This window comes from Marmota flaviventris, chromosome 4, assembly GCF_047511675.1.
Source record: "Marmota flaviventris isolate mMarFla1 chromosome 4, mMarFla1.hap1, whole genome shotgun sequence".
Taxonomy (NCBI): domain Eukaryota; kingdom Metazoa; phylum Chordata; class Mammalia; order Rodentia; family Sciuridae; genus Marmota; species Marmota flaviventris.
The window spans coordinates 131532071-131557355 of NC_092501.1; the positions used below are offsets into that span (position 1 = coordinate 131532071).

A 25285-nucleotide genomic window follows, 5' to 3' on the forward strand; every position below is an offset into this window, starting at 1 on the left:
CTGAAGAGGAAAGAGACAGTAGCTGAGAGCCAGCGAGGAATCTCCTGGGATTCTCGTCACATACGAGTGTCTCAGTGGGGTGGCGGAGCTGGTTTAGGAAACAAACACATTCTGTGCTGCTCAGTGAGAGTTCTCACTGCTCCACATCCCAGCTCCTGACTCGATTCCAGAGGCTTCCTTGGAGAGGCAGTACAGCAGCAGAGAGTCACAGAAGATTCCATGATGGGGACAGAGTGCAGACTTGGGATACAGACCACATAGCTCACGTGGGGATGGCAGGACCTCACATCCCAGGAGTATGAGATGGGACTAGCAGGTTAGGACACATTCAGGTGATGGAGGGCATTGGGGGCTGTGGGGGTGGACCTGGTAATGCTAACTTTGCCTCTCTGCTTCCTCAGTTTCCACTCACATTGGAGAAGATCCTATTCAGCTCACAGGTTGTTTTAAGGACTGAATAAGGCAGTGTACATATAAACACAATGCATACATACACATAATACAATAATGGGCATAGGAGAGGCATGTAAGAAGTTATGACTCTTACATCGTTATAATTTTTATCATTATTATTATGAAAACTTTAAAAATGATTGGTCTCCAAAGAATTGATTCTAAGAGGATAATCATACAAATGGGAAAAGTTACAAGTATATTTATCACTGTGCCTGGTTTTGTTTTTGTAATGGCAAAAAAAAAAAAAAAAAAGCCTGGAAACAATGAATAGGAGATTAGCTGATTAGATTGTGGGCATAATGGGGTACCAGGCAATTGTTGGAATGATGATAAATACCTACATCTACTGACATGGAAAGATACCAGTAACAGCAGAATTTTAAAAGCAAGTACAAAAAGATAAGTGCTGCAGTTTTATTCATGGAAAAATTCCTGCCTATAGTGGGCATAGCCTTTTTCGATAATACTGGAAAAATGTTCACCCAAGGGCAAAAAACAGTCACCTAGAGGTATGGAATGTGGAGCCAAATGGGATTTCTTGACTTTAAATGCGATTGGGGATGTCTCATCTAGTGGTTTCTTTGTAAACCCCAAACAAATAAATATGGGTCTATTTTGCAGATGTGTTGATACAAACTGCCATTATCGTTTATACCCTGAGATCTTGAATTATCTTGATTTATTTTTTCAAAATGCCTGGTAGCTATGCAGTATAACAAAGAGATAATACATTCACTTAATTACAGTGAAAAACACATTTTCTGCATCAAGGATACAAACCACAATCTCTTTACCTTCCATCTATACTTTATTCTTTGATTTTAAAAGATAGGATTCTAAAATAAGGTAATTATGAGGGGCATTTAATTTTTATAGCAATGGTTGTATTTAGGTAGAGATTCGCACTAAGTTATGATGTGATTTTTAAAGAGAGAAAGATGATGCAATTTCTCTTTCTTTCTTTCTTTCTTTCTTTGTTTCTTTCTGTACTGGGGATTGAATCCAGGGGTGTTTAACCACTGAGCTACATCCCCAGCCCGTTCTATTTTGTATTTTGAGACAGGGTCTAAGTTGCTGGGGGTCTTGCTAGATTTCCCAGTCTGGCCTTGAACTTGCCTCCTGCCTCAGCCTCCCAAGTTGCTGGAATTACTAGCATGCACTAGTATACATGACACATGATGTGATTTTTTTTTTTTTTTTTGTAAACCCAGTAATTCTTGTCAAAGTAACACTTGGCATTCTGGTGACATGGATAGACTTCTGGGGATTTGCATGATCCCTTCCCTACAGTGATGTTTGTGCGGCAGAGTGATGAGAGAATTTTAAAGGAACATGCAGTACCTCATTTGCCAGCATCCTCCCTGATTTTGCAGATAAAAAAAAAACAACAACAAAAAAGCCAAAGTAAGACAGAAAAGCATGGAACAGCAGAAAGCCACATATTCCAACTTGTTTAAGACTGAGTCTTCCCACGGCCACATGCCAATGAGCTATTTCCCCCCCAGCAAAAGCAGAAGTTTTTGGCAATCAGGTATGTAAGCAGCCACTGCCAAATTCTAGAAATACATCCACAGATTACTCTTAAAATCACTGAGGTCTCCTTAGATGTCAGAAAGTGTTTAACTTGGACTTTTTCAAATTTAAGATAGGGAATTTGAGGGGAAAAATGACATTTTAGTAAATGACATGTACCCTAAGAATATCTGATATACCTTCAATTATGGGCAGAAAGTTTTAAAAAGACAAAAAAATGTATTCCATATTTTTAGCTTCTTACTCTTCATCTCTAAGGTAAAATAAGCTTTGGATTGGTTAGGTATGAGATAAGGTAAAGCATTGTTCCACCTACTGGGCAGTTAGCCAATACTGCTCTATGGGTCACGAGATATATATATATATATCTTTGTAGCAGGGGCCTGTCCTCAGTCTTACACAATAGTGAGTAGCATTCTGGGTTTGTGCACAGATGTAAGTAGCATCCACCTCCAAGTGACATCTACCTCATTCACAAAAACAAAAAATGTGTCCAGATACTACCAGATGTCCCTGAAAAATCACTGATATACGTAGTTTAGTTTCTCAAGCAGATAAGGGTTTTGAGGAATGGATAGCATTTTTCACATTGCTTTTTTTAAGTTCAATAAAACAATATTTCCTAAGGCAGCCTTTTTCACCCACATTTTTAAAATTAAAAATGCTTACTCTATTGCCTCACATACAAAGTTAAATAAATATTTGTTGTTAAAAAGCTCTGCTCATGTTGGTATATAAAACCTTTCAATAATACAGGAAAATATCATCGCTTGAAAAAGTGGGAGACTGAAGATGGTATCCATGGATGTAGATGGCAAAAAAATGTATTTTTCTTGAAATCTATTCAATGCTATTATCATGCCATCTAAATTACAAAGTGACCTATCGTAAGACTTAATACCTCAAAACTAAGAATTGAACAATTCTGCATACTGTAATGCTTTAAGCAGCATAACCGAGAGCTATCTGTGAGTGGAAAGCAAACAGCCTCTGAAATAAAAACCTACAGCAGTACAGTGGCTGACTTTTTCCTACCCTGATTTAGATTTTGCTGTCAATAAGTGAAGGAAGCAAATAAGTAAATGATTAAAGCCCAGTGAATCTAAGACATGAAAGATTAGGAATAATGGCAGTGATTGTTTGAAACGCAACAACCCATACTGCCCAAAGCATTCAACTTACAGGAAAGTATTTCTGAACAACACCAAAATCGATAAAACCGATTATAATCCATACCACCAACGTCAAGGTTGAAATGATGATGATAAATGGGACAAAATATCCACTAAATCGGTCAGCCAGTTGCTGAATGGGAGCCTGTGAAAAGAACATGGAGACCATGGGAAACTGCAGCCTAGGAAGGCACAAGACACCATGAGCACGGTAAGGACTAAGACCCCCAGCTCCTCTTGGCCTGTGTTTACTCATGAGTCACCACTCAATTTACTGATTCTATGGGCCTCTCGAGCTAACGTTATGCCATGTTTTAAGTTTCTTCATTACCTTTGACATCTGAGCCTCTTCCACCAATTTTACAATTTGAGCTAAGGTGGTGTCGTTGCCCACATGGGTGGCTTTAATGAGCACAGAGCCATGTGCATTGATAGACCCGGCGATCACAATGCTCCCAGGTTTCTTAGTGACAGGCATGGCTTCTCCTAGAGGTGGGAGAAGAAATAACCATCACTCCCTCAGCCCCATTCCACATCATGTGGCTGGCAAACACTGTGACGCCCGCCCGAGGGAACGTGAAACATGCCACCTAACCTGTGATAAGGGACTCGTCAGCCATGGTATTGCCTTCCAGGACCTTCCCATCCACTGGGAATTTTCCCCCGGGGACAACCTTGATGATATCACCCCGCTGCACCAGCTCCATGGGCACTTGCTCCTCTCTGCAACAGATGCCACTCAGGTCACACACAGTCACACACATTCTTGGTCTGTCACCAGGTCAGATGCGAGACCAACTACTGGACCAGTCAGTTTATACAGCTGGCCCTCTGCATCTCAGGGTTCTGTACCCATAGATTCAACCAACTTCTCATCAAAAATATTCAGGGGAAATAAAACTTTGTGAACATGTACAGACTTTTTTCTTGTCATTATTCCCCAAACAATACAGTATAACAATTATTTACGTAGTATTTACGCTCTGAATTAGGATCATGAATAGTCTAGAGAGGACTTAAAGTATAAAAGAGAACACATAATATGCAAATATAACTCCACTGACTTAGGAAGGGGCTTGAACATGGGCAGATTTTGGCATCTGAGGGGATCCTGGAACCAGTTCCCCACAGGGAGCCAGGGATGACTACACTTGCTTCATACTGAGCAGCAGATGGGGCTGCACTCAAGAGCAGCAGGTGTCGCTGTCACACTGAGCAACACAGATTTCACCCTAAGACATGGGGAATCACTAAAAGACTTCCCACCATGGAGCGATACAACCAGACTTGTGCCTTCAGAAAGCTCACTGGTTTGAATGTGGAAAAATATTTTGAAGAAGGCAAAGCTAGAAGCAGGTGGCTAATGAGGGGACTGCTGCAGCACTTTGGGGGAGAGTCCGTGGTTGCCTGGACAAGTGTGCTGGCCATGGCGGGGTCAGGGATTGATAGCCCTGAAGATGGAGGAGCAAGAACCAAGAGGCCAGATGTGCAGATGAAGGAAGGAAAGGGGCCACAGAGGCAGCCAGACTCTGCCCTGGGACTGTGTGGTGGCCCCAGAGAAAAGGAAGCATCTGGAGGGGAGGGAAGGATGGTAGGCTGGGCTTGAGCCCTTGTGAGCTGTGCAGGGGAAAGTTCCACCCAGCAGCTGGGTCCTGGGGTCCACACAGCTGGGGTTTGGGGAGGTGATCTTTCCCAGTGACATCTGTAACGCAGTTAAGATGTCAAGGACAGTGAAGAAGGTCCAGAAAGGAGACCAAGCAGCAGCAGGGCAGCAAGGGAAGGTCCAGAGAGTCATACGTGTAAATGCCCCATCACACAGATCTGGGGTAGAGAGGAAGGGCAGGTATAGCTGCCACAGGGATGGAGGGAAGGAGAGGCCCAAGCCTTGTTGAAAGGAGCCAACCAAAAAGAAACTCCAGTAGTCTTCAGGAGGCACCAAGGAACCATTCTTCTAAGCAGGGACCCAGAGGTGGGAGGCCCCTGCAGGAGGCAGAGGGGATGCAATACCTGGCACCCACCATGCGTCACATTACAGCATGGTCAGCTCCTCAGGAGAGGCCTGGACTGTTGCAATCCAAGTGACAGAGGGAGGAGACTAGGGTGCAACCATGGGCCTGCAGCAACCTGTGAGGAGGGCGGATGGGCATGGCCTCCCCAGAACTGCGCAATAGCAGTGTTAATGAATGTGACCAGAGCACGTAGCCCATTCTGGGCAAAGTCAGAATGAACTCTGATCTTCTGACTCCCAGCTTAAAAACTGGTACCACCCCAGTGTGATGGCAGTAGTCAGGCCCACAGGATCACCATCTTTAGAAAAGAACTGAGTTATGGCAAGTATAGCCCATGCTCCTTAGGCCTCTCAGCTGGCTCGCACCTCCTGGCAAAGATGTTCAGATCATTGGAGCTGCTACAGTGGGGGCCAGGCCGTCAGCAGCACTTCAGACTGCAAGAAGAGGCTAGAGGCTGGGTGGTGGCAAGGTGAGTGCCAAGAAATGGAGCTGTGGCCGGCTTTGTTCACACACCGAACACTTTACTCCTCAGAAACTCTCACGCCATTAATTTATAAGAGAAAAGAAAGACATCAAAGTGTGTGAGACCGTAGAGCCACCAAGGTGGCCAAGAGTGTGGGAGCCCAGCAGTACCAAATGCTTATCCCACAGAATCCCCTCAACTGGGGGACAGGGTGGCGTGGTAGCCAGTAAGGTAGCTCTGTGCCTCCGGGGGCCTGATCCCAGCTCTGCCATGTGCCTGCCGGTGGACTCTGGGCAACTTACTTCACTTCGCTGAACTTTAGATTCTCCCTTGTGAAAATAGGGATAATGACTGTACCTGCCTCACAGGAGGGTCACGGGGATTAATTTGTGTTAATTAGATAATTAGTGCTGAACAGCATATCTGGTATATAGTATGGAACGAAATCTCAGCTGTTATTATTATAATTATGATGCATAATTAAAAGCCAGCATCCGGGGCTGGGGGCATGGTTGAGTGTAAGCTTAGGGTGTGCAAGGCCTGAGGTTTGATCCCAAGCAACCCCACCCCCCCATTTCCCCAAAAGCCAGTATCCAGAACAAAACTGGCACTGCTGGGCTTCAGTCAGCCTGCACCCCGCGATGTCTCTCTCATCAGCTCTTCCACCCCAAAGGCTCACCAAGGGCTGCTCTGCACCAGCCCAAAAAGCCTGTCAAGCAGCAGAGGCCCTGTCTGAGTCCCCAGTGGTCAGTCATCACAGGCACAGCTATGGCCACTGGCCTTGGCAATAGGAGGATGTGTGGGAAGTGCATAGTGGGGAGAGGGATACAGAGCTTGTCTGTCTTAACAAGGAAGACTCTGGAGTGAGTCACCCCAGATAGAAAGAATCAGCAAAGATGGAGATACCAGAGACCACAAAGAAAAGTGGCAGGAAGAAGCTCCTAAGCTAAGACTGAAGGAGAGTCCCCTCTCTGTCCACTGAGACGGGGTGCCATGGCGAAGGCCAGTTTGCAGGGTGAAAGGCAGGGAACTGCCAGGCTGTCTGTGGAATGCCTGTGTCTTCAGCAAACAGAAGTGAGATCACAGGCTAAAGGGAAGGGAGGGGCCCCAGCAATGTGAAGAAGGCCTATAACAACCACTGCCCAGAATATATAAAAGAGGCCAACCAAGGAGACAGAAGCCTTAATTTGTGCTGGGCATGGTGGCACACGCCTGTAATCCCAGCAGCTTGGGAAGCTAAGGCAGGAGGAACGTGAGTTCAAAGCTGGCCTCAGCAACTCAGTGAAGCCCAAAGCAACTTAGCAAGACCTTGTCTCCAAATAAAATATAAAAAACGAGCTAGGGATGTGGCTCGGTGGTTAAGCGCCCCTGGGTTCAATCCCTGGTACCTAAATAAATAAATACCTTAATTTGTAAACATTTCCATATTATTAAGTGCTCTAAGAGTTGAAATGTGGAAATGTTATGAACAGCCTAGATTATATCCTAATCTTTACCACTTAATTCCTATGTAATCCTGGGCCAGCTGTGTAGCCTCTATGAACCTCAGTTTCTCATCTATAAAATAAGAGTAATAACAGTCCCTTCATCATAAGGTTTGCTTTTATTCCTCAAGGGATGGGGCTAGGTTAAATATAAAGAGGTTAGAATAGTGTATAGCAAACAATAAATTTTATAGAAGTTTCCAGCAACGATGACAATAATTATTTTTAACATCAGGCAACCTTACAAGGAAGATAGATACCACTCCCATATCATTCTTTGGCAAGATGAAGCCTTTCTCTGACTGCTTATCTCAATCCTCCAGATCTTGCAAGGAAGACAGAGTTCATATTCCATGTTGTCTGTGAAGTATCCCTGTCAACCTTTAACCTTCCTCTTCTAATTTCTGGAATACAAATAGTCTATGCCTCTCATTTGCCACCGAAGACACAAACACCACCTCCAACTCTTGCTGGTTCTTTACTTCAATGCCTTGTTCACATAATGGGTTGAGAGTGTCCCTACCCACCCTCCAGGGTCTTGTGCAGGGCCACCACACGATGGGTGATGGATGTGTAATATACAGGTGACATAAACGGATCATGAGCTCTACTGGTGAACCTAACTCACCTGATGATTAAGTTATCCTCGCCCAGGGTCACCACTGTGGCTTCTGTGGCTTGGAGAGACATGAGTTTGGCAAGAGCTTCTGAGGTTTTGCTCTAGGAAATAACCAGAGTGTAAAATGAGAGCTATGTTAACTGCCCAAACCCAGACTGACATTCAAAGCTGGTGCACTAGGCAGTCACAGAAAGGGGCTCCCCTAACGTGGGCATACCACGCATAGGCCAGGGGGGATGGGTGGTGCTCAGGCAGCCACATGTTTTCGACCCCCTGAGTGCGCAACACTTATGCCACGACTGTAGTTCTAGGAACTCCATTTCAGGTTCAAAACGATATCAGTCTGCCCTGCGGCCATTTTCTTTTCAGTTCCAACTAATTTCTTTCATGAACTGAGTCCCACTTTTTTATGGGGGCCATTACAATGCTAGGTTCAAAGCAAGATGTTAAAAATGACAAGACCTCAGAGTGGAAGTATGGATTTCTAACTAATAAACTGTCTACTCGGGCGCTGAGAGACCACGTGGGCCCTGACCTGAAGTTCAGTGTTCTTTCCATTACACAATACGCCTGAACAAAGGTTTTAATAATTAACCAGATTAGCTGGGATTTCAGAAGTAGCAACCAATTTGAAGATTAGTGACCGCAGCACCTAATTATATGGTGGTTTCAGATTTCAGCCTTTTCCTGTGTGTAATTAGCAATTCTCAACCCTGCATTCAGATGGATACAGATCTGTGTTACTGAAGGACTAATTCTTTCCTTAACTAGAAGCTACATATATCTACCTTTGCCACGTGTTCCAGCCACCGCCCTAGGGCAATGAACACAAAGAGCATGGGGGGCGTGTCGAAGAAGGTCACAGGGCTCTTCTCAGCCTTCTCAGCAATTGCGACCACCAGGATGACGATGGAGTAGGCATAGGCGATGCTCGTGGCCAGTACGATGAGCACGTCCATGTTGGCCGACTTGTGTCGCAGAGATTTGTAGGCCTGGACGTAGAAGTACCACCCACCGAGGAACTGGAAGACAAGGAGAGCAAAGGCTGCTGACAGCCAGCAGAGAGCACCCTGCGCAGCCGGAGCCTGGAGCCCCTCAGGATGGCAAATACGCGAGGTGGTGTGTGCACAAACCTGACATCCCTCATCCTCAGTGACTGACATTTTTGAAATATACTTTTTGATTCAGGCTACAGAAATGGATGATCAAAGTGTGTGAAACCTTTATAAATGTCCATCCACAGGAGAATGGTAAAAATGGTTCATTGATCCTGTGGAGAGAGCTAAGCAATCTCTAGAGAGAAAGTGGTATATCTGCAAACCACTGGCGTAGAAGATGTCCGGGAAACATGGGTAAGTGAAAAGACAGTACACAAGAGAGTATCACATATGATCCCATCTCTGTTATAAGCCTGTGTCTGTGTTATGTGAACATGTACACACACACACACAGACACCCAAATGCGTGTTTTCTCTACACAGATGATATCTGGGAAGGTACATGTCAACTCCTAATGATACTCCTAATGATCCTAAAGGTGAAGTAGTATCTTCCCCTTTGCTTCTGATACCTCAACATGGCCCGAGTTGACAACAATACAATAAGTTTAAGTTACATTTGCTATTAAAAAGAAACTATTAAAAAGTAAATTCAGCCTACAGATGCCTGTAAATAGTCCTAAACATTCCAATATTAACTTAGGAGTTCAGTTTTATACTCCAAAATATATGCGTAGAGAGTACACTTCCCACCAAAAAATGGATCACCACCATAAGTGGATGTTCCATGAAGCCAGCTTCTGTTGAATTACAATTTGCTCATAGATAAGAAACACATCTTTACTTTGCATGATAGAATGTTTAAGAGGGTCATGAGCTCTGGGGGCTTCAGGCTGCTGCTTCTAATGACACAGGTAAATTAAGCTAAAGAGGAAGCAAACCAGGGACACATGGGGTCACCAATCTTGCTATGGAGGAGACTGCTGTTCTAGGGAGGTTTCAATCACCTGCAATCAATGTGAAACTTACAGTGAAACTGAGCCACTCACAGTTCTCCACATCAAAAAGCCCTGCCCCTCCTGGCTAGTCATAAGATGGAAATAAAAGCAGTAAACAACTGGAGGCAGGACAGGCAAGACTAATAGTACAGCTTTGGGGCTATGTTCTCAGCTTCTGGGCCTCAGTTGCACCTATAAACTGGAGGTCATATATCAGTTGTGTGAAGGCAGGGTTAGGCCTAAACATCTCCCAAATCTCCTTGCAGTGATGTTTAGACCTTTAGATTATCCCACAGATGGCTGGGTCAGGGAGAGACTCCCAGGCCCCACCTCCTGCCCAATCCTGTCCCCTGGTGCATCACTAGAAGTTGGGCGTGCACCTTTTTGTATCTTATCTGTGTGGAGAAAACACACACCTATGTGTATGTGTATGTACATGTTCACATAATACAGACACAGACTGTTAATGGGAGTGTGGGATCATATGAGACACACTGAAACCAAGATAAAGGGTTGTGTAGAGCCTAAGTAGGCAGAGCATCCCTGGGGCACACACACTCATGGGGAGCAGAGGTTTGCTTGGCTTTCTAATACGCACCTGGACAAAGGTACACAAGATGAAGAAGATGAGGTTTAGGATGGACAGCCCTGGAATGATATTGTGGTCCAGGACCATCACTTCTTGGGAGTCCTTGCTGGGGATCAACATGTAGATCATTATACCCATGACCGGGATGCCAAACACCAGGCTGCACAGGAAAGACTTCTTCCACCTGGAAGCCACACAGCAACACAGACACATTAGACAACATTTATCACTTGGATGATGGGCTGGTCCCACCTGAGGACTTGGTTTAAGATGTGCCTTTGTCTCATGGCTGGGACAGAGCACCAAGGTCAATCTAAAGGCCTAAATATTGCTGCAAGGACTTCTGGGAGATGTTTAAGCCCAGTCTTGCCTTCATATAACCAATAAAAGACCGCTAATTTATAGGTGCAGCAACTGAGGCCCAGAAACTGAGAATTTAGCCCCAAAGAGGCTAAGGTCCTCCGTCTATGGCTAGCTATAATTCTTTTTTTAAAATGCAATCTTATATAAATTCCCAAAGAAGGAGGCAGGGGAAAACCCCCAGGCAGAAGCAGTGTATTATATAAGCTCGCTTACACATGCAACTTTTAAACAACTATTTAAAATAAAATCACTGAGAACAGTAAGGCTGTCTTGAATGCAAAAGTCTGAAATTGGGAGTCACAAATGACAGCTGTGGTTTCTTGTTATCTGTGACATAAGTGAAAATTCCAACCAAGCAGGCTGGAACCTTAATTTAAGTCACTTCTACATCAAGGCACCTTAAGCAGGGCCTGCAAACCACCAGCCTGTGAGACCCAAGTCCTGTGCACTCAGCTGCTGCCCAAGGCCCTGGAGAGTCCAAGTCTGCTTGCTTTCCAGATGCCTCACTGCCCCAGGGATGCCAACAGGACCAAACCACACGCCTCCCTGCTGGCCCCTAGAGGACCCCTTGCCCCACAGACTCCCTCGGCCTAGCACAGCTCCACTCATTCCCTAAGCTTCAGCTCATGGGTCCCCTGCTTGGAGCTTTCCCAGACCTTCCCAGAGTCCACCTAAACCACTGCTGTCAAAGCTCACTCATTTTTTGCCTGCCAGATCAGGAACCCCTCTGAGGCAGGGTCCACAGTCTATTAACCATCCCCAGCACTGGTCACAGTGCCCTGCATACAGCTGTAGCCTTTAAGTTTGATGAAAGAATAAGGGAGTGGCCATCTGAAACAATAAATGACTCTTTTAGGTCTCCTGCTTCTCTGTCCATTTTCTTTCCACTTGGCCATGACGACTGTCCCCAGATCCTAGTTCTAGAACCTCTGCCAACAAAGTCTGAAAATACTGTAAAAGAAAAACCTGGCCCTCAATCCCAATTAAAGCATTATCCAATCTGCTAGGTGGCTATCAAAATTAATTTAAATCAATTTTAAATTAAATTTAAAAAAATTCGTCCCCACAGTCAAACCAGCTGTATTTCTTTTTTTTTTTTTTAATTTTTTATTGTTGGCTGTTCAAAACATTACATAGTTCTTGATATATCATATTTCACAATTTGATTCAAGTGGGTTATGAGCTCCCATTTTTACCCCATATACAGATTGCAGAATCACATCAGTTGCACATCCATTGATTTACATATTGCCATACTAGTGTCTGTTGTATTCTGCTGCCTTTCCTATCCTCTACTATCCCCCCTCCCCTCCCCTCCCCTCCCCTCTTCTCTCTCTGCCCCCTCTACTGACATTCGTTTGTCCCCCTTGTATTATTTTTCCCCTTCCCCTCACTTCCTCTTGTATGTACTTTTGTATAACTCTGAGAAACCAGCTGTATTTCAAGTGCTCACTAGCCACATGGGATACTGGCCACTATCAGTGCACACACAGGATGCTGCCACCATCGCGGAAACTTCCACAGACAGCAGTGCTTCAGAGGGCTAACGTCATAGGGTAAAGGCAACGGACCCAGGTAGAAGTCACCCAGGGAAGCAAGGACAGCAGGGACACCAACAAGCCACGGAGACATTTGCACAGGATGAGCCACAGTCAGCGGAGAGGGGAAGACACATAACCAAGAGCTACAGTTTAGCTTTCATATTCTACCTACTGCTTTATTTCCATCTTGTGGTCCAAGTGATGAGCGTTGGGCTTTCTCTGGGACAGGGAGGCATGAAAGCCGAGTTCCTTGTTATTAAAAAGAGAGGGGCAGGGAACAAGGGGGGAAGGTACTTGTTAAAACATGCATTGGCAGAAAGCACTTTACAGCCCTGGAAATTAGAAAGCAAATCTAAAAAGTGCCTCAGAAGATCAGTGGGTTTTCCTCTCACAACCTCTTTACCCAAATTGGCCAACAGACCCTGTTCAGAGGTTCAGCACCAGCTTACACTGAGCGACCACACCATCTGTAAGGAGATGGTGTCAAACGGTGATCCCTGTCCCTGCTGTCAGCAAAGGAAGCAGGCTCTGGGAAGTTAACCTCGCCAGGCAGCCCCAAATACCTTTGGGGTCTAGCACCCTCACTCCACACACGGGGACAGCGAAGGTCAGAGGGGTTAAGCACTTTGCCCAAAGTCATGGCACTTCTCTGAAAAGCTGGATCCAGAGCTCGGGTCTCCAAGCCTCCGGACCAGGCTCCTCCTCCACAGGGAACTTGGCTCCCCCTCAGCATCTGGAAGCACGGCTTCTGCTGGGCCCCACAGAGGCTGTGCTCAAGCACTTCTGCCACCACTGGACCTGTTTTATCTCTGACCCTCCTTATGAGGACACCCAGGGAAAGCTGTCAAGAAATGTCTTGTGGGGCTGAGGCTGGGGCTCAGCGGTAGCACTCTTGCCTGGCATGTGTGAGGTACTGGGTTCGATACTCAGCACCACATATAAGTAAATAAAAAATAAAGGACTATCAACAACTAAAAAAAATAATAAAAAAAAAAGAAATGTCTTGTTAGTCAGCACAATATAGAGTGGGGCCCAGAACTGAGCTGTGACTTGTACACAAATACTAAAACTCTTAGATGTTCTAAGACTTTGTGAGACCAATGTTTTTATTACTAATATCGGTCTAATTATATTGTGAAAAAGTGCTCCAGAGATACAAGCATGGAGACCAGGCAATAATCTAATATTCTACTATTCCTCAAATAAGGACAGAGAGGGTGATGCTCACAGGCTGGGGAGAGGCAGACAAGGGCACTAAAAATCAGACAGAGATGGATTCAAAGGCAACACCTAGGATTCTCCTGCCCAACTACCCCATCAGTCTGACTCCTCAGCATCACCAATGCCATGTTATTACTGTTCCTTAAGATCCGTGGCATAGTAGAAATAGAAAGGCTGCTGAGCTTGGAACTGTGAGATCTGGGTTTGAATGCCATCCACCACCTGTGAGCTGGGTACTAGTGAGCAAAGTCCTTAACTTCTCTGAGGATCCTTCCTCATTTCATGAAGCAGCCATGCAGACGGCCTCCAAGGGTGAGGCATCCTGAACCTCAGCAGCACCAGCAGCAGCACTGCCAGTTCACAAGGCTCTGCTGGCCATATGACAGAAAACACCTCTCTATAAACACACGTACACAATGAATCAAAGATGAAGGATGAGCTGGGCGTGGTGGTGCAGAACTGTAATACCAGGGTCTCAGTGGCTGAGGCGGGAGGATCTCCAGTTCAAAGCCAGCCTCAGCAACAGTGAGGTGCTAAGCAACTTGGTGAGACCATGTCTCCAAATAAAATACAAAATAGAGCTGGGGCTGGGGCTCAGTGGTTGAGTGTTCCTAAATTCAATTCCCAGTAGCCAAAAAAATAAAAACTAAGGATGATATAGCATTAAACATGATATGAGATTATTTCATTTCACAAGCAATTTCATTAGTAATCGTTCTTGCTAAATTTAATTTATCCTTACCAGCTGTTACAAAGTTAAATTTGTTAATTTTGATTAGCTTAACCCACTCCTATTACCACTGACGCTCAGTCTAGGGTATAACACAGCCCACAAAGAGGAAACAGTTGGTCTGTGGACAAACTGAGGGAGGTAGAACAGGCGTGAGAATTCTGATTTTCCAGAGCAAAAATGAGCAAACTCTTAGGGCAGGTCCAGCAGAGGGACAAAATGTGGTATAATTCTGTCCAATGCCAACATTCCTTTGGCATAAAGATAATTGGCACAGACATATTTTAAAACTGCAATTACCCATTGGTTCCGGAGGCTGGAGGATCACGAGTTCAACATCAGCAACTCAGTGAGACCATGTCTCTAAATAAAATATAAAAAAGGGCTAGGGATGTGGCTCAGTGGATGAGCGCTCCTGGGTTAAATTCCTGGTACTAAAACAACAACAACAAAAAAACCCTGCAATTAAAATAATTTAACCCTATATACCACATTGATCGTGGCAATACTCACTGTTCTCAGGGACTATCTGAAGCAATAATGTCTTTTCCCCGCTCATCCACATCTCTTTCTTACCAATTCACTGATATTCTTCCTCAGATTATTTGATAGTTACTGACCTTCCCAGATTAATTTAAAATGATTGACCTTATTTCCACAGAAAAAGCTGATAGATTTTAGTGATTTTCATTCTGCTTATCTATACTTTCTCATTTTTCTTCAATGACTACATATTACTGTTTCTTAAAAAAAAATGAATTGAATGAATTACCTCAATAATTTTGACAATATCCCGTGGACCGATAATTTCGGGATCAAACTTCACATGGGCTTTGCTGGTGGCGAGGGCCACTGAGGCATAGGTGATGCCGTTTGTCCTGGTGAGCCTGGACTCTATGTTGTGAACACAGGAAGCGCAGGTCATCCCTGTGACCTGCAAGACAGGAGAAGAAACTTCCACAGGCCCAGGAGCCACTCAGGAAATTCCACCTGGTGACATGCCATCATAGGATGAGGCCCTTGACTGTCACACCTGCCCTGCCAGCCTTCCCATCCACAGCACCTTCTTGAGACTCTGGATGCCCACCTCCAAACCCCTGTAGGAGATGCTCGCCCTTAACCTTCCTCAGTGGCTCCAGGGTATAAGCACTGCTTCTTCCCCAGCTCAGGCACAGGACACAGCGATCATTAGGCAGATGGCAACTGACGGAAGTTCAACTTCTGGCTCTGACAAGCATGTGCTTTTGAAGCCACCCTATGCTCTACCTCAGATTTCTCACCAACAAGATGGGGACAAGAACCGCCTCTCAAGAGTAAGGTGACATACTTCTGCCAAACCTTCTGGATTCCTGAAAGACTTATGCATGTATCACCAGTGCCTGCCCTGCAGCCTCTGCTATACCCTTCCAGCTCCAGTGCTCTGCTGGTGATAAGGGGTCTGATGGCAACGTCTCATTATCAAGAAGGAAGAGACTTAGGAAGTGACCAGTGGAGGAGATGGAATCTGAAGTGTTCAAAGTATGGACAGGGTTTTGAACAGGTGATGGTAAGGGCAACATTAGGAGGAGTGAAAAAGGCAGGACAGTGCAGTGTTCAGGCATCCACCAACAGCTGACATGGCTGGTGTGGGAATGAGAGGAAGAGGGGGATAGTCTGCAGTACTGGTTGGGTTCACAGCATGAAGGCTCTTGGGCACCCAGCTGGAAGGGTTGCTAAGCCACTACTGGACACAAAGCCATTGGGGAGTCATCAGGATAATGTGACCAGAACTGCACTCTGAAATTTGCATCAGTCATCCCAGAATAAATACCAAAGAGACAAGCGTCCCACCTGGAATTAGGGGAGGAGAGGCAAGCTCATCTGTAATCCAGACACATTCAACTTGGCCTCGGACCCAACAAGACCAGAGAGGGAGGACCATCAGAAAAACTAGAGCTTACCTGCTGGCAAGTGGCTGTGCTAACAGAACCCAGTCTGCAACTATTTCAATGATCCTTCTAAGCTCTCCTTTATATTTGCAATAGTAATAAGTAACATGTACTCTTGTGTAACATTTGTGTACTGTCTCAGGCACTGTACAGCTTTCACCAGCCCTGGGAAGTAGGCGTCAAAGCTGTAGCACCAACAGGTTTAATAAGTTGCCCAGAGGCACACAACCAGTGAGGAGCAGAGATGGAGCTCCTCATCTGGAGCCAGATGGTCTGGCTCCAGGGTCTGCTCCAAGCCACTCTTGTCTGCATAATGAGGTGGTTCTCTAAGTTAATACATGTCCCTGAGGCAACAGGGCCAGAATTCACACCCAAACCTCCTGCATTTCTACCATACCACAAGGTGCATCCTGACATGATAAAAATGGAGTTTGAAGGGAGGCATGCCATTCCTGGAATACGAATGAGGCAAATTAGACAATTTACTCTTCTGATAAGAGTGGTCACTGTTTCCTCAAACACTAATTAAATACAGAAGTTCACAGAAAATGTCTGTGATCATGAGATAATAATAGAACTTTTACCACCACACTGTTTTAAAAAAGAACACTGCCCAAAAACCACTGTTTCAAAGAAAGTCTTCACCATTTCCAATAATAATCTTTGTTTAGATTTTCCACATAGTAGTCTGAGTGGGTGAGATGACCACATGTGGAGCTGCCAGTTTGCAGGAGGGACCCTCCCCTGTTACAGGGCTGATGCGGACATAGCCCAGGAAGTTTACCCCTCAGTGCGCAGGAGGCCTCCCCAGAGCAAGAGATCTGCTCGACAGAACACCACTCATAAGGAGCTCAATGGGGCTCAACGTGCCACTTCTGCATTATACACTTCTTCTTCAAACATTGACTTAACACTAATGGCAGTGACTAAACACAAGTGAATAAAGGGCCCCTTCTGCTTTCAATGACTTGTTGATGTGCAGCTATAACCATGAACAAACAGAAACTACTCCTTCCCACCCCAAACACTGAAAGCCACCACCTTAGGCATTAGCCTTGGACTGAGCATTCTGGGATACTCTGGTCACTAATTACTCCCTAGACACCCAGTACCTACAAGTCCTCTTCATTTTTGTGGGTTTTGATTGGTTGTTTTTGTGGGGCTGGGGATCAAACCTAGAGCCTTCCACTTGCTAGGTAAACACTCTGTCATTGAGCTACACCCCAGCCATCTATCCTCCTTTGAATGGCACTCTGTACCCCAAGGACCCACCTTGTCTACCTAGAGATACCTGCAGGTGGTTGAGGTCTCTTTAGGCTTTAGACCAGGTCCATATTCAACCTCCCCAAACCACCTTACTCAGGACAGCCCACTATTCGTGATTCCTCCTTGTCCCAAACTCCTACACCTTACCACCTCTTCCTCATGACACCCCAGACACCCTCAGTGATGGCTTCCTCTGACTCTTTGACATAGCTGACCTTCCTTCACAAAATGAACAGGCCACTGTTGTTGGTGTCAAATAAAAACAAAACAAACCCGACACAACAACAAATAGGGTATATCAGAGATAGATAGAGAAACTCATTGGTCAGAAGGAAGGTGCTATCGACTTATCCACAAGCCCGCTAAGGCTGTGACAATACTTACAATCAGCTCGATGTCGCCATCCGCGCCTGCGTTGTCTTCCATGACTGCCACCTCAAAGCCCATGTCCTGGATGAGCTGAGCTATCCTGGGTGGCTGGATGACCTCGGGATTATACTTGACCTCTGCTTTTCCCGACATCAAGGCAACCAACACCGAGAGAACACCTAGAACCATCAAGTCACAGCTGTGACACTCTGGGCATGGCGTCTGGGATGACATGGTCAACACAGTCAAGCAAAGAAAAATGTCTCCTCAGAAACCTCTGGAGTGGTGGGGAAATTATAAGTTAACTTTACGAGCAGCCAGCCCACGGATGGCAAAGGAACTCTTGCAGCACCTCGATTTGAGCACAGTCATCGTGGAGGCCCAGGAAGCTGTGGAGCACAGCGAGCAGAGGCTGGAGGAACCCTTCATCCTCCCTGAGGGCTGACTGAGGGCCAGGAGCCCAGCCTAAGACACATGGAGCCACAGGTGTGGAAAGAGAATGGACTCTGGAGGCAGGGCTGAGTCACGGCTCAGGCAATTCCAAACAAAATGGGGACAGGATTTTTGTTGTATTTTCAGATTTAAAAGACAGTATTGGAAATATAGCTTGGAGGATAAAACTTAGGTAGTTCCACAAAACTCTATGGTTTCAGGGACAACAGAATGGAATATTTGAAATCAGAATTTCTACACAAAATGGAGATAATTCATTTTACGGGAAGGGGTGGGTGAGAAGGGAAAGGGAGGATATTAAATAACACAAGACAAACTAATTGAGAAGTCTAGCCACAGAATGTACCATAACCTTTAAGTTGGACTTTCCAAGGCTAACTTACTCAGAGATACAGTTTATCTCAAACTACATAGAGAAAGAATGCCAATTGCCCAAGAACATTAGACAAACATCTACACTATCGCACACAATGGATTTGCTGCCAGATTATCAGGGCTCTTGATAAACGCTGCCATGGAGACTCTGAGGGGAGACCATGCAGCCCGCACACAGCATTTTCAAGTTCAACGTGGGGCCAGATCTCTTACCAGTTTCTTTCTGAAGATTCCTTTCTATGTTAGACACACAGGATGCACAGGTCATGCCTTTGATCTGCAGAAAGCACTTCTGTGGTGCTACTGTACCAGTGGGTGGTGGGAAATTTGGCAAGGGGCCAGCGCTGTGTTTTTTAGGGAGCACTCCACCATGGGGAGCCACTTCCGGCACAGACACAGAGGTGCCAGCCAGAGTTTGCCGCATGGTATTCCCCGCACCTTGGCTTCCAGCATGGTTGGCAGAATACTTTTCTAGGAAAAAATGTCAGAAATAATTCAGGTTAGAAGAACAAGTAGTATTTTTTTTTTTTTCAGAACAGGAAGCTCAAGCCTGATAATATTCAGGTAAAAGCTCCTAAAGAAGCAATGTGGGGATTGATGTTTCCACCTCTGTCTCTCCCTCCCTATGACCAGGACAGAAGCACACAACTACAGACACGTGAAAACATACAGTGCTTTGGGGTGACAGCTCTGGGCAGGCGAATGCTCTTGCTTAGAAGACAGTAGTGGTGACAGTAGCCAGACTAACTCCAAGGTCTATGCCTTTGACCATCGACTCTTCCCTGTGAGCAGAGGCATGGCTCTCCCCATGAGCATCTCATCTTCATGGAGCTGTCTGCCTTTTTCTTAATGCTTGTACAAGTCCTACACACAATCTAGACATACATCCTTTGTCAGCTGGGTGCCCTGCAAATGTCTCCTCCCAGTCTGTGGTTTATGTTTTTGCTCTTCTACTGGTATCTTTTGGTAAATGAAATCTTTGATGTTAAGAAAGCTCAATAGCAATTTCTCTTTTAAAGGGTTAGCACTTTTTGTGCTCTCTTGATGAATGTCTTCCTCAACATGGCAAAAAAACATTTGTGACATTTTCTTCCAGAACCTCTATTGTTTTTATACATACCCGCATTCAAGGCTATGATATACTTCAATTATTTTTTTGTGTAAAGGTAACAGTCGACGTTAATGTTTTTTTGCAATTATAATCCAGCTTCACAGACTGAAAAGACCACTCTTTCCCCACTGGTACCTTTGCCATAAATCAGGAGAACACACAGGCACAGGCTTGTTTCTGGGCTCCATTATGTTCTCTGATATTTTTTGTCTATTCTTGTGTCAGTACCACACTGCCTTTTTTGGGGGGGGGTAATTTACTTAGAATAAGATGTGCAAATCAGAAGAATACTATTCTTAATCTTGATATACTGAATTAGTTTCCTACTACTCCTATAACAAATTACCACAAACTCAGCGTCTTTAAGACCACAAATGGATTTTCTAGCAATCCTATAATCAGAAGTGCCACATGACTCTTCCCAAGTGAAAATCAAGGTGTGGACAGGGTTGTGGCCTTCAGGAGGCTCTAGGGAAGAATCTATTCCCTGCCTTTTCCAGAACCTAAAGGCCACCTGCATTTCCAGATTTGTGGCCCCATTCTGCCATCTTCAGTTATCAACCCTGAATCGGTGACATCTCTAACCCAGTCAGTAAAGGGTTCTCCCCTTGTAATGACTGATGGGATCTTACTGCGCTCATCTGGATAATTCAGCATTCCCTATCTCAAGGTCCACTACTTCCATCACATCTATGAAGTCCCTTTTGTCATACAAGGTAACATTCCATTTCCAGGAATTAGGGTGTGGACCCTTGGGGACCATTATCTGCCTACCTGTAACTACCACCCAGATCAATACATATTATAGAGAAAGTCACACTATTTTGATAATTCAAAAATACCTTTAAGAGCATGTGGAAAAGAATCCTATTATTTAACGATAGAGTCTCTCAGACAAAAAAAAAAATATAGCAATGATCTGTACTGACTGTGGTCCATAACTTAATTCTGCATGAATCTCACATACTGGATGCTTTGCACATTTTCTGCAGAGGGGTGAACTACTTCCACTTGCTCCTTCCCTGGGGAGATCTGCTGGGGCTCCTCTCTGAGGTCTCCTCCCAGGGCCTATGTGGCTTCTCAGCCAACATCCCTGTGATTAGTTCCCTGCAACACTCCTTCATGGAGTACCCCAGGACCCTGCTTTTCACAGTCTACTCCTTCACAAATGCCTGTGATGTTCTGGGTGCTCAAGAGTCCCAGGAGAAACAAATTTGAAGTCTGTCCCCTAAGAGCTCCTAACCAATCCAAAGGGAGTTGTACCAAATACAAATAATACCTTGTAAGCATTTAAGTAGTTATAATGGATAGTCACACCAAAGCACTCATGGCTTATCCTAAATTAAAACTGCTAGGTAAGACACAGGATATCCAGTTAAAGTTCCATTTCCATAAATGACCAATGATTTTTTTAGTGTAAATATATAATAAATGTTCATACACTAAAAACAACAACAAAAACTTGCACTATTTTTCTACAGTTCAAATTCACCTGGGTGTCCTATATTCTCATAATCCTGGGCTAGATATAATTCTTATTCTATAAAATAAAAACTACTTCTTTCTAGGTTTACTCAGTCAGATCCAATTATTCTGTAATATGTAGTTCAATTCTCACTTCTTTTTAAAATTTTTTTGTTTTAATTAGTTACACATGACAGTACAATGACCTTGACATATCATACATTTGAATCAGATGGAATATAATTTCTCATTATTCTGAGCGTACAGGTTGCAGAATCACATTGGTCATGCAGTCATGTATATACACACAGTAATAATAATGTCTCTTTTATTCTACTGTCCTTCCTGATCACATGCTTGGAAGACTATACCTCACAGAAAAACAACAAATGCTGACCCTATATTTCTTCCTTTTAAGTACAGAATTTACTGTGCTATGCTATTGTGTTTTCTTTATTGATTTTTTTAACTGTTTCCCAGGGTGCAGTAAGATTGATTGGGGGGCAGGGGGACAAAACAAAACCCAAAACTCCTTCCTGAAATTTGGTACAAAGGACAAAGAAAGTGGCCAAGCCACCCCATGTGACTTACCCAGCCCTTTCAATGGTGGGTGTGCTGTGTACAGAGGGGAGGCAGGGAAGTTTCACAATACAGCAAACTTTCCAAGGACGCCAACTTTATCTTGGTTACTAGAGGAACAAAATGTGGGAACCAAAGTCCCGCAGGCCCTGGCTGCTGCCACAGGCCCCGTGTATGGGTGCTGGGCTGCCTCTCTCTGTAGCAGCAAGCTCCAGCCAAAAGGCTACCATATCTGGTTCAGCCCACAGATTTGGAGGACACACAGGACCTGCATCCTAGACCTAAACAGTTATTACTGAGTTGACCATCATCAACTGTGGCCCTTCTGCCTACAGTACCCACAGCTCATCCAGGTACTCAGCAACCCATGGGGCCTGAGGCAGAGGATCTCTTAATCCCAGGAGTTCAAAGCCAGCCTGAGAGAGTAGCTGGGACTTACATAGTGAGACCTTGTCACACACATAAAAGAAGTGCCCTTCCCTCCTGTTCTTCAGCCCTCTCTGGAACACCCCCATATCCATTGGTCCGAGGCTTAAGGGAGCTATTTTGTGCTTGATGGCAGCTTCAAATCCCATATCACTTACATGGTCCCTGAAGTCTTCAGGTTGAATAAGGTAAAGTTGGTAAGTGAGGACTACCTCTTGGTTCTGAGCAAAACTTTGACTCTCACCTCTCTGTCCCCCTCACTACCATGCAGCCTGGACTCCCACTTTCCCAATGTCCTGAAGCAGCCAGTGGTCACCCCCCACTAACCCTGAGAGACATTTCACACCTTTGCCTCTGTGGCAAATTTCAGCAGGCCACACTCCAATCACTGAGAGATTCTCCTTTAGGCTCCCACCTCCAGACTCCATCTTCTTTCCCTTCTCCCATTCATTCTTCTGGGGTCTCTGTTCTTGCCCAGGACTCCCACATTCAAATCTGCATCTCTAGCCCCACACTATCTTCAAGCATCAGGAGGGGCTCCTCCTAGGTTCTGCCTCTCCCCCGGGCCCTCCCCCATCACACACAACTCCTAGCAAGGGCAAACTTGGTGGCTCTGACCTCCCAACTTTCCAAGTGGAGGACTAGCCTCCCTGTCCTTCTGCTTGGGCCATTCTGCATCCTTCCACAGCTCCCCCCACATATTGCCAGGCTGAGGCCACTGCCCAGGCTGCCCTGGCTACACAGGCTGCTTCCTCTGCTTCCGATGGTCTTGGTCCTCCCTTCCCTCCCCACACCTCTCTTGGTTGGCAAAGACAAAGCCTGGGATCATGTTGGACTTGTCCTGCTGACAGCAATGGCTTACTTCCATCTCCCTTCACTGCAATATAAGCTCTTAGGACAGACTGTCTTCCTAGCACAGACCCTGGCACGCGGCATGCAGAAAGGGTTGAGATGATGCTGCACTGCAGGCTCTCAAGTTAGAGAAAAGAGGGGCAGGGATGACCACCTCTCAGGAAACAGAACAGGTGGAGGCCTTTCCTTCGTGAAGACTGTCATATCTACCCTGCCAGCCCTATTCCCATCAGAGGGGCAAGGGCAAAAGCCTTCCCTTCATTCCCACTTTGAACAGAATGGCCTCTGGGTGCTGAGACTACGATTCTGTTGTTTTTATTATTTTGCTTTACTTAGCAGAGAAAATCTTCAAAGCAAATTTCTCCTTGGTAAAAGAAGGGTCTCCTGCTCTGTTTTAGGACACAAAATCATAATTCTTTCCAGAAAAGAAGCCCAGATTAGAAGTTTAGCATTTCACAGCCAGCTACCTGAGAGCAACACTTGGAAATCCCATTTCCTCTCTCCTGACCATTTTAATGCGAGGAGAGGATACAGAATCTTGCTAACTGTCAACAGGAGAGACAACAAGCCAGGAACCTTGTTTAACGACACCCAGATACACCCTAGGACAAGCTTTGAACATCTATCAACACATACCAGGAATCACTGAGGCTTCAAATCCCATGTCTTCTATAGCAGCTCTGAGTTCTTCCGGGCTAATTACAGAGGGATCATAAAGAAAAGTTCCAGTCCCTTCAGCCAAAGAGACAGATACTCGCTTTACCCCTTCCCGCTGGGAAAGTATGCCTTCGATGGACTGGATACAGGACGCACAGGTCATGCCGGTGATGGCAAGCACCACGGTGCTGCATGCAGCCTGCCCCTGGTTTCTCTGGGAGGAACTGGGGAAATGCTGGTCAGAAGTCTCACCGTCTGTCCCAGTCCCTTCTGCTCCAGCAGGAAGAGAAACTTTATAGTGCCCAGGTGGAAGTGCCTCAATGGCCCTCTTTAAAGACACAGGAGTGATAGAAGAAGGGTCATACTCTACTAGGGCAGTTTTGTTCTCCAGGGACACTTGAATACCTTGAACCCCTGGGAGTTGGCCAATATTTTTTTCAATGTTCAAGACACAAGAGTTACAGTGCATTCCATCTATTCCCAGTTGCAGGGTAACCACGTGGCTTCCTTGGTGCCCTGAGGTCTCAGAATTATTGAAATTCTGATTAACAGAGGCCGACAGTCTCTTTGGGTTAATGCTCTGTAAGCGGCCAATATCAATTGGTCCCAGGCTTAAGGGAGCCGTTTTGTGCTTGATGGCAGCTTCAAATCCCATATCACTTACATGGTCCCTGAGGTCTTCAGGTTGAATAAGATAAGGCTGGTAAGTGATGACGGCCTCTTGGTTGCTGAGTGAAACTTTGACTCTCACCACTCCCTGCAGTTTCCGGATCTTGCCTTCGATGGAGTTGACACAGGACTGGCAGGTCATGCCCTCCACCCTCAGCTTGACCACTGCCTCCTGGGCTGGTAAGGACCTTGAAGGCCATGAGGAAGCTTTTCCTTCTGCAATGCTGGCCTCGAAGCCCATTTCCTCAATTTGATGGCAAATCTGTTGCAGGCTCATGACTGATGGCACATATTTCACAGTTGCGCTGCCTTGTTCCAGAGAAACCTTAATGCTCACGACGCCTTTCAAACCAGATATTCGGCCCTCGATGGACTTGACACACGACTGGCAAGTCATACCCTGGATGCTGATCGTGCCAGTGGCTGTCTGAGAAGGGCACATGCCATCCAGACCACCTTCGTAGCCGACATTGTCAAAGGCAAAACTCTGCTTCATGGCTGGGTCCCAGGAATGAGTAGGCACAGAAAGTTTAGAGAAGATCTAAAAGGAAAAGAAATAACCTTTTTTTTAGCTTTAAAATCAAATACTTTTTACAGTATCCCAGCTTGCTTGGCACTAGAAATGGTGTCAATAACACTGGTGTCAGGACATTCCACAGGTACGAGAACATAAAACAGACAAAAGTGGAGGCATCATTTACTAAATGAATGGGCTCATGTGAGTCCCCTTTAGCTCTGACATTCTGTGATTATGAACCTAGCAGTCAGTCACTGTCTGCCCACCTTAGTGAAAGGCCTTTCTCACCCAGCAGACGCGGGAATTTTCTGAAGTACAGCAAGACCTGGCTTTATGCACAGAACACAGCAAGACTGGGCTACAACAGAGGCTGAGACCTCAAAGACAAGGCCTAGGTGTCCTTCCTTCTGGCTGATACCTGAGACCCCAAAGAACTTGCTCCT

General features: G+C 45.4%; 1 protein-coding gene across 2 annotated transcripts in view; it reads right to left on the reverse strand.

Annotated features, from left to right (window-relative positions):
- Positions 1–25285, reverse strand: part of Atp7b (ATPase copper transporting beta) — a 76725-nt gene that overhangs the window by 11577 nt on the left and 39863 nt on the right. For both annotated transcript variants that reach the window (XM_027928949.3, XM_071611521.1), the window contains exons 3-13: positions 23636–24866; positions 18781–19038; positions 17755–17918; positions 14949–15110; positions 12398–12474; positions 10331–10505; positions 8525–8758; positions 7746–7837; positions 3757–3884; positions 3493–3647; positions 3172–3306 (exon numbers count right to left, since the gene is read on the reverse strand). In XM_027928949.3, coding sequence (XP_027784750.3) covers positions 3172–3306; positions 3493–3647; positions 3757–3884; positions 7746–7837; positions 8525–8758; positions 10331–10505; positions 12398–12474; positions 14949–15110; positions 17755–17918; positions 18781–19038; positions 23636–24866 — 2811 coding nt within the window. The remainder of the gene's footprint in view (positions 1–3171; positions 3307–3492; positions 3648–3756; positions 3885–7745; positions 7838–8524; positions 8759–10330; positions 10506–12397; positions 12475–14948; positions 15111–17754; positions 17919–18780; positions 19039–23635; positions 24867–25285) is intronic.